The sequence below is a fragment of the Neovison vison genome, chromosome 2 (assembly GCF_020171115.1).
Source record: "Neovison vison isolate M4711 chromosome 2, ASM_NN_V1, whole genome shotgun sequence".
Classification (NCBI taxonomy): domain Eukaryota; kingdom Metazoa; phylum Chordata; class Mammalia; order Carnivora; family Mustelidae; genus Neogale; species Neogale vison.
Window position 1 is genome coordinate 199,816,847 of NC_058092.1, and position 15,678 is coordinate 199,832,524.

Here is a 15,678-nt window from a genome sequence, read left to right on the forward strand (position 1 = left end):
TGCAGAGCTGGGAGCCCGATGTGGGACTCGATCCCAGGACCCTGGGATCATGACCTGAGCCAAAGGCAGATGCTTAACCATCTGAGCCACCCAGGTGCCCTTTAAACTCATCATTTTAAAATTCATTTTTGAATGTGACACTTAAACATGTATTTTGCTTAAATTGATAAATATGCATAAATATTGGACTATTCCATTGAGATTAATTTTGACCTGTGTATTTGAAAAGGGAGTTTACCAACCATTGTGTGTTTTATGTGACTGTATTGATGTAATTAGATGAGTGGCTAGTCAGACCCACTAAGTATGAGTACTAGTGGAGTAGGGCTGTCAAGGACCTGCCCATTTATTCATTTGTTGATACAGTTTCCAATTGCATTGAAAAGATTTAGCCAGCTTACACTTCAGCCTTTAATAAACATATTCATCCATTTAACAGCAACCTTGCCAGCATTTTATTTTACCATCCTTTAAAAATATAACATGTACTTCACTAAGTAATAGCCAAGTTAACCTTAATTTGCCTCTCCTCAGTGACAAGTGAGGCTGGACATTATTTGTATCTTCTGGACGTGATCTTTGCTCACAAACTAAGAAATAATTTACTGCATTTATTGAACCCTGCAGGACAAAGGAAGAGATGTTCCTGAGCTTGGGGCCTGACTGGTTCCTGCTCCTCATGCAGGGCCACGTGCATCACAGCACCACTGTGCTGGGGTTGAAACTGTTGCTGCACTTTTTGACAAGCCCCTCCCTCCGCGGGCGATTTAAAGATGGCCTGTGTGCAGGATCCTGGGTGGAGTGCAGCTTGGAGGGTGTGGACATTGTGATAGGTGAGTATGCGGCCTTCTCCAGGAGGTGGGACACTACCTCATCCTGGGCTGCGAGTGAGGACCTGCCAGGCTCCTTCCTGCTTGGGGCCTTCACAGCTCTTGGAGTAGGATCACCTTGACCCCTGGCCCCCATAAGCCCCAGTCGCTTCCTACTTCCTGGTCAGGATCCTCTTTTGTCTTTATTGCTTTCCAGATGCTGGGGGCTTCCTTCTATTCCTCAAAAGTTCCTTAGCCCTTTTCCTCTTCCTGAAATGTTTTCCCCAGACCACAACACTGGGAAGGCTCTCCTGGCTGGTGTGGGTCCATCTTCCAGTCTCAGTTCAAATGTTGCTTCCTCTAGGAGAGGAGGGTTCCGCCTGAATTAGGGCACCTCTGTTATATTGCTTTTTTTTTTTAATGGTTCTTGTCACAATTCACAAGCATCTATTTGTTTGGGTATTCAATTCCTTAATGTCCCTCCCTCTTGCTACATTCTAAGTACTTGGTGAGGGTCTGGGGTTCTGTATATTTTGTTGAAATGCTATGTCCTTATTGTTTAGTATAAAGTTTCCCTACTGCCTCTAAGGTAGTAGGCACCAAATAAGTATCTGCTTTTGAATAAATGAATGAATGAATGAATGTGTATGTCAGGAATAGGAAAAGGAACTCTTTTGAATACTTTCTTATGCCCATGCACGTATGACATATATTTCTATCTGGCATTTCTGTGGGATGGTTAGGTGGCAGGGAATTCCTTTGCCCTATCCCCACCTTGACCAGAAGCAATAGCAGTTGTTCTCAATTAGATTTTGTGCCCCTTCCACCCGATCAACAGATAACCTGAAGAGCCAGACCCCCACACCTGACCAGAGGCCCTGCCTGCTTCCTGGGTTCCGCGTCCTGAAGGACTTCCTGGGCCACCATGTACATATTCCAGAAGTCTACCTCATTGTGTCCACCTTCTTCCTGCAGACGCCACTTACAGAGCTGACGGATGGGCCCAAAGTAGGTTCTTGGAGTGCCCCCGGGATGGAGTGACCCACCTGCTTTTATGATCCCATGTGACCAAAGCACTTCCTTAAGATTCTCTACCCCTGCCTCCATCCACATCCTCCAATTCGTGTTGTGTTTGACCCACTTCCTTGCCTCGCACTGCTACCCCCTTGGCTAGTTCTTCAGATCCCCTGAACTCCTGGGCCTCTGCCTCCCATCCTCCCTGCCAGCAGGTCTGGGTTTTAAGTCTTTCTCCTTTTGGGCATGGCTAGAGAAGTCACATGATGATGGCAGTGACATGGGGAGGTGAATGCTGCCACCTCAGAATTAGAGCCTTGGGTTATGCCTTCTGAAAAAGCATGTCTCTTTACCTTAGCCACACCCCTCAGTTCCCCTGCATTTTAGTGTCAGCCATATATGCTATCAAGTCTCTCCCCAAAAGCTGCCCTGTGCTCAGATGACTTACCTCACAGTGGGAGTGGAGGATCCCGGAAGGGCATTGCCTCGACACCCCACTTTCTACTACCTATTTATGCCATGACCCTCTTCATCACCTTCTCTCTATTGTTGCTGGCAAAGGCTGATGGATTCCTTCCACCCCTTTCCTGAGCAACCTCACCAGGGGTTAACCCTTTCTCCTATATTTCCAGCCCCTCCCTTTCTACGGACTCTTTCCTCATAGACCATAAATACGTGACCTAAATGCAGAAGCTGCCTCCTTGATGCCCACTCTTGACCAACTGCTGTCTTACTTATCCTCCTCTGTCCTTCTTCAGCCAAATTTATCCAGAGAGGAGCCTACACTTAACTAGGTATAGCTTCTCACCAAACAGCCCTTCACTCGTTCATTTGCACCACATCCAAGGCTTCATGAGCTCCCCTGATGGATGGGGTTCCGACTCCACAGCCGGCATCAAGGCCCTCTGTGACTGGGGCCCTCACTTTTCTCTCCAACCCACTTTGTTCGCTTGCCCACCCTTTGTGCTGTGAACCTCCTTAGTCACCTCTCCAGTAAGACCAGCTGCTGTGTGCTTGCCTCCCCTGTGCCTTTAACGAGCTCTTACTCCCATGTCCCCCGCCTGCTGAGGGGGTGGATGGACTCTCATCACTCAGCTCAGATTCCGCCTCCTGCTCAGATCCCTGGGCAGGGGGACTCATTCTCTCCCATGTGCCTTAGCATTTCCCGTCAGTGGCACTGACATAGTTATGTGATTTCCTCTCTCTTCAGCCACTGAGCTCCTCAGGTGCAGACCCTACTTCTTACTCACCTTCCTGGGTGCCTGACAAATAGCAGATTCAGAAAATTGTTTCTCAGTCTCAACTGAGTGGAGTTAAACTGCCCTGAATTGAAAGTGGGGGAGGGGCTTGGCTCTGTAAACTGAAGGCTAGAAAATCTACCTCTCTTGACATCCTTATATTTGACCTATCTAAATCTTGATATATGCTAATAGTATTAGAGATCCACACTTCAAAATAAAATTCTTAATATGCTGTGCTAAGTTCACCGAAACCGTGTATTTTGTTTCTTCAGGAACGTATCATAGGGAACAAACATCTCCTCAATGTCAGGACCTATGATAGATGTTTTACATATTTTATTTTGCTTGATATTTATAACCATCCCATGGGGAAGAGAATGTAATTTTCATTTTACAGAGGAGGAAACTGAGTTGCCAAGAGGCTTCAGAGCTTGCATAAGCCCAGCTTTTAAAGAGGCAAGGTCAGATTGCCCTGCTGGCCGAGCCCCGTGTTCCCTCTGCTACACTCGGCACCTTCCCCAAAGCCTTTGAACTCCTCATATGTCCTCTGTAGTCTCACTTACAAAAATTCATGACAGTCGATTGGGATCGCAAACCAAATGGAAGAGCTGAAGTCAAGGTGAATCACTGGTGGGTTCTCAGCATCTTCTCGGAGCCGTGGACTTCCCTTATGCACCACCAAGCAGGCTGTCGTTCTCCACATGGACCAGCCACCTAGGCTGTCTGCACAGCTACTGTGCTGTTTGCCTTTCCCACTCAGGCCCCCTGGGAAACACGGTGTGCTGGCTGGAAAGCCGGTCTAGTGTGCCTCCAATGGTCTCTCTATAGCCCCTGCCCCCTCTTTCAGGATAGCCTGGATGCCATGCTCCAGTGGCTCCTGCAGAAGCACCACAATGAAGAAGTCCTCCGGGCTGGGCTGTGCACTGAAGGTGTCCTGCTGCTCCTGGAAATGCTGAAAGCCACCATGAGCCAGGTGAGACCCATCCCCCCCACATCTCATGAGGAGGTTCTGATGGGAAGACAAATCTGGAAGAGTCACCTTGACTTTTTCTAGCAGTTTTCCTTGCTGATAATTAACAAGTGTTATTCAGAATGCTTGGTAGAAGAGGCAAGGTGGGTTCCTCAGCCTAAATGTCCTCAGTAGAGTTTACGCACTCTTGCCAGAGAACATCTATTTTCCATTTGTTTACATATTTGAGTTTCTTCCCTGAGAGATTTAATGCCTTCAGTCAGGGAAACATTTCTGAGCAACTGCTTTAGGTCAGGAGCTTCAGGGGACTGGTAGGAGGTGGAAAGGGGCCTCTTTCCTCAAGAGGCTCGCCTCCACCATGACAAGTGGGCCTCACACGTGGGTAAGCTGTGAGGTAGAAACCTGTTAGAGAAGACAGATGCCACCAACCACATACATGACATGGAGAGCCGTTAACTCAGGACTTCAAGGTCCTCAAGAGGCAGGTGGAGAGGTTATTTTTTTTTTTAAAGATTTTATTTATTTATTTGTCAGAGACAGAGGGAGAGAAAGCGAGCGAGCACAGGCAGACAAAGAGGCAGGCAGAGGCAGAGGGAGAAGCAGGCTCCCTGCCAAGCAAGGAGCCCGATGTGGGACTCGATCCCAGGACCCTGGGATTATGACCTGAGCCGAAGGCAGCCGCTTAACCAACTGAGCCACCCAGGCGTCCCTGGAGAGGTTATTTTTGACATGGAGGCAAGTGTGAGGGGTGAAGGCCCCCTGTGAATGGGAGTAACTGTGAGCCAGATCAACAAGAATTTGCATGGGAGGCTGAAAACTTCTGACTTCATTCTGTAGACCCCAATGGTGACTGGAGGCTTGATTCTGCGTGGGGAAACCTTATCGCTTCTATAAGACAATGCATGTTTACCTTTAGAACTTTAACCAAAGAGGAAGATAGAAAGTAAAAATCACTTGAAACACACCCATGCAGAGATAACCGCTGTGAACCTCAGGGGAGTGTTCTTCCAGACACTTAGGATTATACCATGGCCTTACAGAGGGTTGGGCTGCATAAACCCCTCTTGCCTTTTTTTCTCAATATGTTGTTGGGAATTATCTATATTTGTACATGGAAATTTATGTTGTTTTTCAGAATGTTCATTGTTATAAAAACTCTGTAAAGAACTTTCTTGAGCAGATATCCTTTCTCTGTAGTTTGATATTCTCCTTAGTATGAATTCTAGATTTTGGATAGTGGGTCAGTCAGTGACCTTCATGTGTTTTCTTTTGGATGCACTTCTCAGGAAGGTTGCAGTAGACATTATACATACACGTCCCTACATCGAATGTACGTCCCACCATCCTGTATGGGAGTCCCCAGCACAGTCCTCACAGCCCCAGCTATGGGGTCTTTGCTTTTGACCCAGTTTAAGAGTCACATCTGTAATTCCCCAGATAACCATTTTATGTTTGACATTATAATGTAAATGTTTGGTCTTATAATAATAATAATTATTATTATTATTTTTTTACTCCTCTCAGCAGACTATACGTTTTCTTTGTTTTACCTGCTTTCATCTTATTCAATTTTTTTTTGCTTTTTCAAAATAACCTTTACTGGTTAGAAGGGTAACAAACTCTTTATGCTGCAAACTGGTGATACGTATTTTTTCAGGCATCCGACTCTGAAATTAATTGAACATTAGGTCTGTAATGGAACCATGAGTAAGCTTTCCAAAGAAAGAAAGTATACAGTTCACATACTCTGACTAGGACATAACAAAATGAAGTGGATAACAATAATAAAAAACAAAAAGTCTAACCACATTAACGAAATATGAGTCAAGAGGTCTTTAAAACTGCAATCACATTAAGTCTAGAAAGCAACAGCAACAAAAAAATGAAGATGACAATATTAGAATCTTAGAACTAGACAGGAAAATAATCGGGAGATATATCCAAAGTTCGTTGTTTAAATCAACCCACAAGTCCTCAGCTCCTTACGTAGTCAGAGGGTGTGGGGTAAAGAGAGCATGAGTTACACATACAGAAGAGAAGGGAGAAATAATCATACAGAAAATTAAATGAATTTAAAAAGGCCATTTGTGCAAGCTGAATAAAATATTACCTAAACAAGATCAAAGAGACATTTGAGAGCCTAAACAAGGCAATAATGAAAAAAAAAATGGAGCCCAAGAGTTTCATAAGAGCAACTTAAATAATACAAGAATTATGGATTTAACATCTTCTTGAATAAAAAGAAAGGAGAAGAGTTTTTTTATCATAATACTGATAACAAAACCTGACAAACATAAAACAAAAAGAAAACTGCAGCCCACTATCATTTATAAATATGCACTCAAATCATAGGTAAAATATTTATAAACAGAATAAGGAAGTGCACTGAGAGATTAACAGAGGGACTCAGTGAGCTCTTTGCAAAAATGCAAAAAGTCTATTGGTGCAATTCATCATAGGTAAGTGGCTAAAAGAAAAAAAATCACCCAATTACATGTTAAAAGAGTATATCATAAAAATTAAATACATTCTTGTTTTTAAAAGGAGAAAAAATTGTGATCTGTACTTTCTTAGCATAATCTCTCTCTCTCTCTCTCTCTCTCTCTCTCTCTCACACACACACACACACACACACACACATTACAGCCAGATTGCCTGGGTTCAGTTCCTGGCTTTGTCACTTATCTGTTGGGTAACCTTTGGCAAGCTACCCGACCTCTCTGTGCCTCTGTCTTCCCATCTGTAAAATAGGTGTAAATGTAGAGAGTGGTCGTGAGGGGAGAAGAGGAATGTTTGTGAAGCCCTGTAACAATGCCTGCACATATTAACCCCTTCCCCAACTGGTGACTAGTATCCTGGGCTAACCCACAGACTTAGGTGTCTACAATTTAGGTGTCCTGCTGACTATCTCAGAAAGCCTTCGATTTCAGATCCTCTGGCTCCCCTTCAGTCGCCAGCCACATTCCCATGCTCGGCCTCTCATGAAGTGTGCCTTCAGTCCCCAGGAGGCTCTGGAGATGACGCCTGGGAATGGACGTTCCCTGCCAGCGTGCTGCATTTCCTTGGCTGTGTGCACAGCACCTACCCCCAGGATCCCGCCTGGCGAGCCCCGGAGTTCCTCCAGACGTTGGCTGCAGTCACCTTCCCTCTGGGGACCCACAAGGTAGGACATGTGAGAGTAGGGGTGAGCGTTACCATGCTTCAAGACCAAAGTGTAACAGTCCTCCTTAACCCCACCCCAAATTAAAACGCATTTTAAGGCAACTTGGCTGAAACATTAAGTAAACAACTTGGGTAATTTTCCTTTTCTTGGCTGAGATGCAGCTTGAGTTGTCTTTCAGCTCTGAGATTCAGTAATTTTTGGAGTGGTCCGGAATCTCAGGAATGAGAAGTTTGATGGCGGACCAAATCCAGTTCTGTATGGAATATTCACGCTGCTAATGTGAACCAACAAATTCCATCCCAGGAAACCAGTGGCCCACACCCCTGACAGGAGACACGGAATAGGAAGTGTCCTATCTTTGGGGATCACGCCTCTCATCCTGTTTGCAGGCCCTGACTCGGGACTCTTTGCAGTCAGAGGGTTTGCTGAGGCCCAGCTTAGAGCCAGACAAGCCAAGGTTGGGAGGGCAGAGGGCAGACTGTGTCCTGAGGATGTGATGTGAGTGTGGGCCACAGGAAGGGAGGCCCAGTGGGCTAAGCGGGCTTGGTGGGCTGGGAGCATGTGGCCAGTGAGAAGACCAGGTGAGGACGGTGGGAAGGGCAGGTGAAGGAGAGGAAGGGTACACATCCCCTTATCACCCCTATAACAGTGCAGTAGGAAGCTGAGACCCCAACAGGGAGGGTGAACCTGTGACACGTGTCTGCAAATCCATAACCACGACTAAAGGAACATGTTAGAAGGCACGCAGTGCTATGTGGAAGGTTCAGAAGCTGTGCTGTGCACAGTGTGGGCATGCAGTATTTGTTCCGTAATTCTCAGCTCAACAACCAAATGGATAGAACCAATGTGTTCATTCAGCTCCTCTTTTCTAGAAGTGTGTTCATGGTGATAGCTCCCGCCAGCTGAACACCTGGAGGGTCCTGAGCCTGGTGCTTTACCTGACCCGAGCAGCACCCTAGGCAGATGGTTTCTGAAAGGGGGACAGTGAGATCCAGAGAGGCCAAGTGGGGCCGAGCAATTTCTGCTGCATGTTGTGGGGCCGTAAGACCCATCTCACAAAATGTTTGGGAGAAGGAAATAGGCCAGAGTTTATGTGATTCATGAGTGACAGAACCAAGATTGAAACCTCACTCTCTCACCCCAAGGCCCAGTTCCTTTCCATCAGTCAGTTTAAAATAAAATTAAATGGCCAAATAAAATTCAAGTAATTGGTTTTAATGAATAAACTAAGCATAAAGACTAGAAGATTTGCAAAAAGATAAAATGGTTTGTTGGGTTGATATGAACTAAAAGAACATACTGGAAAAGTAGGTGTTAAATAAAAAAAAAGATGCAGTAAAGAGCAAAGGAAATCACTGTGGGCTGCACTGGAGGGGTGGTGGGTGGGACAGAGTCCAGGCATCCCTGGGCCAGTCAGAGAGGAAGGACAGTCCTACAGGCTGTCCCTCATCATCCCCCACACTAGGGCCTCTGGAGGGGACCAGGACCCTGAAGTCTGTGGTCTGAAATCCTTCGTCCAGAGCCCCACCTTAACTCTACACCTGCAGGCCAGGCTCGCCATCTGCTGAGCCGGGGTTCCAGCCGGCTGCCTGCCCGCAGCCCACACTCTGACCCAGGGCTCTTCCTCCTCACACTCAATGGCTCCTGCTGGGGGCAGGCCTGGCCCAAAGTCACCTCCTCAGTGACTGCAGAGGAGCCAGACCCTGTCTTGAGACTCCTGGCTCCGGTTTCAAAACGCTTATCCCCACACCTCCTAGCCTTGTCCCAGCTCCAAGTCAGCTTCAAAAAGCCTTTGTTGCAAAGAAAACGCGACAGGCCCTCTTGATGCAGAAGGCTGGTGGCCAAAAGGCTTCGATTTGCTGTAAATATATATGGCATCTTTCCAGTCAAGTCCACACGGAGCTAATTAATGCAGTCACCACCTCCCTAGGTGCCATTAAATTCATTTTATGGCTTAATTAAGAACGGCTGCATTAATTTTATGAATGAGCAAAGGGAGGTGCCGACAGATGAATGTGCATGGAAAGTTCATGGCCCGGGAGTCAGGAGCCCCTGGCCGCGTGTCCTTGGGTGTGTCATTTGGTCTCCCAGCATCCCATGTCCTCCTGGTTGTATCTGGGCTGACAACCCCTGCCTCACGGATCTCATATTTTTATAAACATAAAAATGAGAAAGTTGAAGGCCAAGGTGCTTCTGGGACTTGGATGCTAGGCCTCGAGGAAATCCTCCTTGTCTCAGCAGGTGGTCCTGTCTGTCAATGTCAGCAGGCCCTGGCAGGCAGTAAAGGTGAGGGCTCCCCCAGGAGGTGAGGACAGGCTGTCTTGCACACAGCCCATGAGGCCAGGCATCACTGTATGCACTGCTCATCACTGACCACTGCAGGCCTCTCTTGCTCTGTGCTCAGCCTCTTTCCATGGCTCCTGCCTACCTCATGTTCAGAGACCACAGTGGGCCCCCCGATGAGCAGTGAGACTCTGGGCAAGTGGCCTTCTTCCTCAGAGCCTCGATTGCCTTCCATGTTAGTGGGTTTGATAAGAATCCCACTTGTGCACATCTCAGAGGTGGACAAGAGAGTGCCCTGAGGCAGGTGGGGCCACTCATGTTGGCGTTCTCTCATCTTGGAGGAGCCCATGACTCAGCCTGTCCAGAATGCCAGCAGCCCCGGGGTTGAAGCCGAAGGTGACGACATTGCAGAGGGTCCACAGGCTCCTGCCAAGTCACATCCCACGCGGAAGCAGCTGAGGGAGTTCATGCAGCGACTGCTGAGGGACTCCTTGCTGGCGGCCTCCAACCCCAAGCAGTGGCTGCCCCTGGAAGTGCTCTTGGAGGTGAGCTAGAAAGGGTGTTTTGGGTCGTGTGTTGTGGGAGACGGCCTGGGAGGACATGGGCACCGCAAGGCTGGGGGATTCCCAGGGAGATCTGGGAGCTGATCACTCTGGAGAGCTCACCTCGGCCTGCAGATGTCAGCCAGCTGGGGGTTGAGAACGTCTCCTGGGACTGCCATATATGGTGGGAATTGCAGACCCTTGCATAGCAGGGAGCTCACCAAGCAGCATTTGGATAGATGGGCGAGGGCAGAGCTTAGCCAGGTCCTAAAGAAGCAGAGCCTAAAGCAGGGATTTTATGGAAATTATCTGGGAGCTGTATTCTCAGAGGAAGCAGGAAAGAGCAGCAGAGGGGGACAGGGGAAAAGCAAGCTAAGAAATGGTCTCCTGTGGATCCTCCACAGCTTGCCTCTTCCACCCAGGAATTGGGCTTCACCTCTCTGGTGAGGGGGTTTCATCATCCAAGGGCAATGCCCTGGTGAAGGGGCAATTGTGAGCTGTGGGCCGCCCACACTCCCGGCAGCTGTGGTATTAGCATACGGGGCACACAGAAGGCTTGATGGCATGAGGTTGATGTGATGGCTGTGTGGCCACTCTCTTAGTCCCCAGTGTGTTTCCAGGCTTCTCCACACAATGCCACCAGCCAACAGAAGCGAGACTTCCAGTCTGAGGTCCTGCTTTCCACCATGGAAATATTTCACATGCTGAATGGAGGCAATGTACCCATGCTCAGAGGTGAGTAGGGGTGACCTTCTTCTCCTTTATGACCTTCTTCTCCTTTATGACGTAGAGCTTCTGGCAACTGAACAGGAAAACCAGCCCCTGGCTCACAGAGCTGCAGGGCCCCTTGGGAACCATGGAAGCTACCCTCTACCTGCAAGTCAGTCCTTCCACAAATCCACAAAGAAAGCTCACCAACACTGCCTAGAGGCTCTAAGGAAGGCATGGTGACCCTCTCCGTGACACCCCTGCCATTACTGGACCACTCAGAGACAGAAAGCCTCTGAACCCAAATCCACTCTCCTCTGGTTTCAGTAGGATTGGCCTCTTCCCTTGAGGGAAGTCAAGATGGCAGCTAATTTAAGATTCTTCTGCTCAGCATCTTGTTCTCTGCCCCCAAGACAGGGCACAGCAAGGGTTTCTTCAACAGACGACCCTGGATGAAGATGATGCCATTGCCCCTAAGAAGTTGAGATTGAAGATGCCTTCAGAATGCTTAGTCTGGGGAGCCATACCTTCCCCACAGAACTACACTAACATTTTCTCTGTGGTTTCTGAGCCATGGAATCCTTAGTGACATGGCTCATCTTCCAGACTCTTCCTTGCCCCACAGCGTGGCAACCCTGACTTTTGGTCTTTCTTGGAGAGCATCTGCAGGGCAGGAAGGTAACGCAGTGAAAAGCATTAAGCTGGTGGTCCCATTTCTGCTCTGGGCTCTATCACTAGATGGCCGTGTGACTCGGGGCAGGTGCCTGCAGTTGTGAGTGAGGATGGCGACTGTGGCTAACTCAGAGGGCTCTCACAAAGATTAGCTGAGATCATCACACCCCCTCTGCACACAATGCCTGCCATGGTGGTGAGCGCAGACCGATCAACTTTATAGCTTTATCCTCTGTTCCCTGTAGCCACAGGGCCTTGGGTCACCATGACAGCCTCCCCATTTACCTTAGGCCTTAAGTGCTCCTCCACCCACCTTCCAGATGCATGGTGGAAGAAATGCTGCCCCTGGTTTGCCTTCTCCATACTTGGTTTATGTCACTGACAAAATTGTTCAAGACTAACAACTTTGAAAAGCATGTGTATTCACTGGGCACGTACTGTGTATAAGACCCCATTTTCCAGCAACAGAGTATACAGAATGTTACACTCAGGTATACAGAAGTGAGTAAGCTATGGTTGGTTGCCACAAGGGACTTGGAGACTGTTGTGGAGAGAAGGCTATTCTGTCTCTGATGATTTCTCAGATGTGGTCTATGTCCTTACCATGCCCTCCCCCTCCCCCAGGCAGTAAAGAGCCTCAGCCAAATGCAGAAGCTGCTGCTGCTCCTTCACTTGCAAACATCTCCCACTTCACCCAGAAGCTGGTGGAGAAACTGTACAGTGGGATGTTCTCAGCAGACCCCAGACACATTCTTCTCTTCATCACAGACTGCATCGTGGTGGTGAGAACCTTGGGCTGGCCGCGGTGGTGGTAGCGGTGTGTGGGGGATCTCCTGCTGACCCACCAAGTGTCTGTATGACTGACTGTTGGCTGTCCTTCCTGGAAATTGATTCTGAGAGGGGTGGGAGGAAGGAGGAGGACCTATATGGCCCAGGTAGTACCTGGCGGATATTGCGTGCCCTTCAGGGCTCTTACCTCAGGCTCCTTGAGAGCCATCTTGGGAAGTGGGAGCAGCACCCCCCCCATGCTGGCAGCTGAGCTCTGTCCCCTCCTAGACTCTATACCCCCACATCGTTTTTTATTGTGGTTATTGGTTTAATCTTTGTTATTGTTATTCCCCATCAACAAAGGGTCAAAAAGCTCCTTATGTCCAATAGGCCTATTTCATTTCATTCTTCACATGCACCTATGGGTCATATTTGGGCCTTCCTGCAGTTTTCATGAGTATTTTTTCCCAGCCCTATTATTCCTGCATATGCTCTCCATCTCTCCCCAGATCAGTCTACATACACAACCATGCAAGCAAATGTATGCCTGTAGATACACCTTCAGATGTAAGTTTGTGTGTACATGTGTGCACATTTTTTATTGTACATGTGTACACACACACAGGGAATCACACAATCTCCAAATTCTGGAGGGGAACCCTTTACTTTGTCCTCATCTTCCTTTCTAGAGACTCTTCCTGACAAGTGGCCATTCACTCTTTCCTTGAACCCTCCCTGTCTGAGGAGCTCATGCTGGTGTGAGACGGTCCCAGCCAGTGGGGCACCTGTGATTGCTGGAAAGCTGAAATCTGCCTCCAGAAACTCCCACCAGTGGTTCTCGGCTTGCCTTCTGCAGCAGAGCCCAGGGGAATCCCTCTCCTTCCTCTTCACACCTCCTAGAGTGGTAGCATGAGTGTCCCCAGAATATTTCTGTCTGTTCAGCCACCTGCAGACCCCAGGACAGGGCCTTAACATAGTTCCTAGGGTGATAGTCAGAATGTCTTCAGATGCTCCCTCTAGAATAGCCCCAAGATGGGAGAAATATGCCTTGTTGGCTCTGAGGGGATTAGAATCAGATTCTTGCAAAGTTGCGTAGAGAAATGAAAGTAACCACAGAGCTTCCGTCTTGGTTCGGGCCATAATGACAGCACCACAGATGGGGTGATTAGCCAACAAACATTCTTTCTCATGGTTCTAGAAGCTGACAAGTCCAAGGTCAAGATGCCCACAGATCTGGTCTCTCTCTTCCTGGTTTGCAGATGGCCATCTCCTCACTACGTCCTCATGTGATGGAGAGAGAGGGGACACAAGCTCTTTATTGTCTGTTCCCATAAGGCCACTCATCCCACCATGAAGGCTCCATCCTCATGACTACTTACCTCCCAGGGACCCTGTCTCCAAGTGCCATCACTGTGGGAAGCTAGGTTTTCAACATAGGTGTTTCAGGGGGGAACATTCAGCCTACATCAGCTTTCCAGTGGTCAAAGCAAACACTCAGAGCTAACATCAAAGAATGGGTACACCCTGGGGCTGATGTGCCTTCAGGGGGATGCCAGGCCAGACTCTGCTCTGCACATATCCGCCATCCTTCTCTCCTTCTTGCTGCCTTTGACTCTCACAGATCTTAACTTCAGGTCGATAGTTGTGACCTATCTGAGCATCAAGACAGGATGATGATTAAAAACACGAATTCCAATTTTCGGGATATTTAAATAAAACTTAAATTCATAGGCATAAACACATTCATTACCTATGCAATTCTAAGAGAGCAATCTATGACTAACAGATGATCTTCTGAATAGAGAAACATTTTGCACATAATTTTGGGCTATGGATTCTTTTAAAAAAATTGTAAATGTATTTTTATTGAGCTATAATTGACCTATAACATTGTATAAGTTTAAGTTGATACATTTATAGATTGCAACAGGATAAGCATCATAGTGTTTGTTAATACCTCTATCAAATCACATAATTATCATTTCTTTTTCGTGGTGGGAACAGTTAAGACCTAGTCTCTTAACACCTTCATTTATTTATTTCTATTTATTTATTTATTTTTCTTAGCCCCTTTAAAGTTTATAGGACAGTATTATTGTCTCTAATCACTATGCTGTGCATTAGATCTCCAGGACTTTTGTTGTCTATTAGATACAATGAAGCCAAATAGATGGTTGGACACACCAGTGTTAAGGCTACCAGTCAGGATCATCTGCCTCCCCCTCTAAGTTTCTCATGTACAGAAATTTGTTGGCCTCCCATCTACTTTAGATGATATGGTGGCTATGAGCATGACTCGAGTTTCTGGTGTGGGTTTGACCTTTGCTGACCACTGAACCTCTCTGACCCTCAGTCTCCTTATCCCTTAAGTGGGATAATCTTAGTGTTTACTTCATGATGTTATGATGTTTAAATGTGGCAATGCATGTAAATCAAGGCAAAAATACTTACTAGGATAACTGGAATATTGTAAACACTCTAAACTTTTTTTTTAAAGATTTTATTTTATTTATTTGACAGAGAGAGATCACAAGCAGGCAAAGAGAGAGAGAGGAGGAAGCAGGCTCCCTGCGGAGCAGAGAGCCCGATGCGGGACTCGATCCCAGGACCCTGAGATCATGACCTGAGCCGAAGGCAGCGGCTTAACCCACTGAGCCACCCAGGCACCCTATTGTAAACTCTAGACATAACTACTATTAATAGTTAATAATATATTAAAAAATTAGACACTGTTAATAGCATGTTCTTATATTTTGAGTATCAACCACATTATCAGCATTTTAGAAATTTCTGATTCATGTCTATTTTTATAATATGAGGGTCATCAACTTTTAATTTCTTTTCTTTTTTAATTTTTAATTTTAATTTTTTAAAAACATCCTCTTCCGCACAAGTGTTTGATCAATCCAGCTGCTCGAATTTACTTTAGTGATCATTCACTTAAATAGAAGCTCAAAGGTAGAGGAAAGTAGTCCTATTTGAATTAGATCACGTCACTTTTTGAAATACAGAACAGAATCTAAGATTGTGTCATTTTCATAGTTAACTGGGTCCATATCTAAAACTCGCCAAGTGTTCACAAGCATGTGTGTGTGTATGTATGTGTTTATTTTATGACACAGGTCATCGAGAATGCCTCTTCTCAAAGGGATGCTGTCATCAGTGCTTTATACAGCAGTTTAAATAAAGTCATTCTGTACTGCCTGTCCAAGCCCCAGCAATCCCTCTCCGAGTGCCTCAGTCTTCTCAGCATCTTGGGCTTCCTACAGGAACACTGGGACATTATCCTTGCTACCTATAACTCCAATGTCAGTTTCCTCCTGTGTCTCATGCATTGCTTTTTGCTGCTCAGTGAGAGAAGGTAAGAGCTGCCTCCTTGTTTCCTTGCCTGATAGTGGTCCATGCAGAAAAGCAAGCTTCAGAGGGACACTTGATTGGGGTCAATATGAGTAATATATATATTCTTTGGTTATCTGGTTGTCCAAATTATGTGTAGCGTTTGACAGTA

The 15,678-nt window shown here is 46.8% G+C and overlaps 1 protein-coding gene across 3 annotated transcripts in view; it reads left to right on the forward strand.

The window, feature by feature from the left end:
- The window catches only part of WDFY4 (WDFY family member 4), a 268,432-nt gene that overhangs the window by 113,964 nt on the left and 138,790 nt on the right, over positions 1 to 15,678 (forward strand). For all 3 annotated transcript variants that reach the window (XR_006383317.1, XM_044240003.1, XM_044240004.1), the window contains exons 29-36: positions 628 to 833; positions 1,648 to 1,817; positions 3,912 to 4,037; positions 7,033 to 7,197; positions 9,822 to 10,025; positions 10,643 to 10,757; positions 12,027 to 12,184; positions 15,293 to 15,531. Coding sequence is in view for 2 of the 3 variants with exons in the window: in XM_044240003.1 (XP_044095938.1) it covers positions 628 to 833; positions 1,648 to 1,817; positions 3,912 to 4,037; positions 7,033 to 7,197; positions 9,822 to 10,025; positions 10,643 to 10,757; positions 12,027 to 12,184; positions 15,293 to 15,531 (1,383 nt within the window). In the remaining variant the exon portion in view is untranslated. The remainder of the gene's footprint in view (positions 1 to 627; positions 834 to 1,647; positions 1,818 to 3,911; positions 4,038 to 7,032; positions 7,198 to 9,821; positions 10,026 to 10,642; positions 10,758 to 12,026; positions 12,185 to 15,292; positions 15,532 to 15,678) is intronic.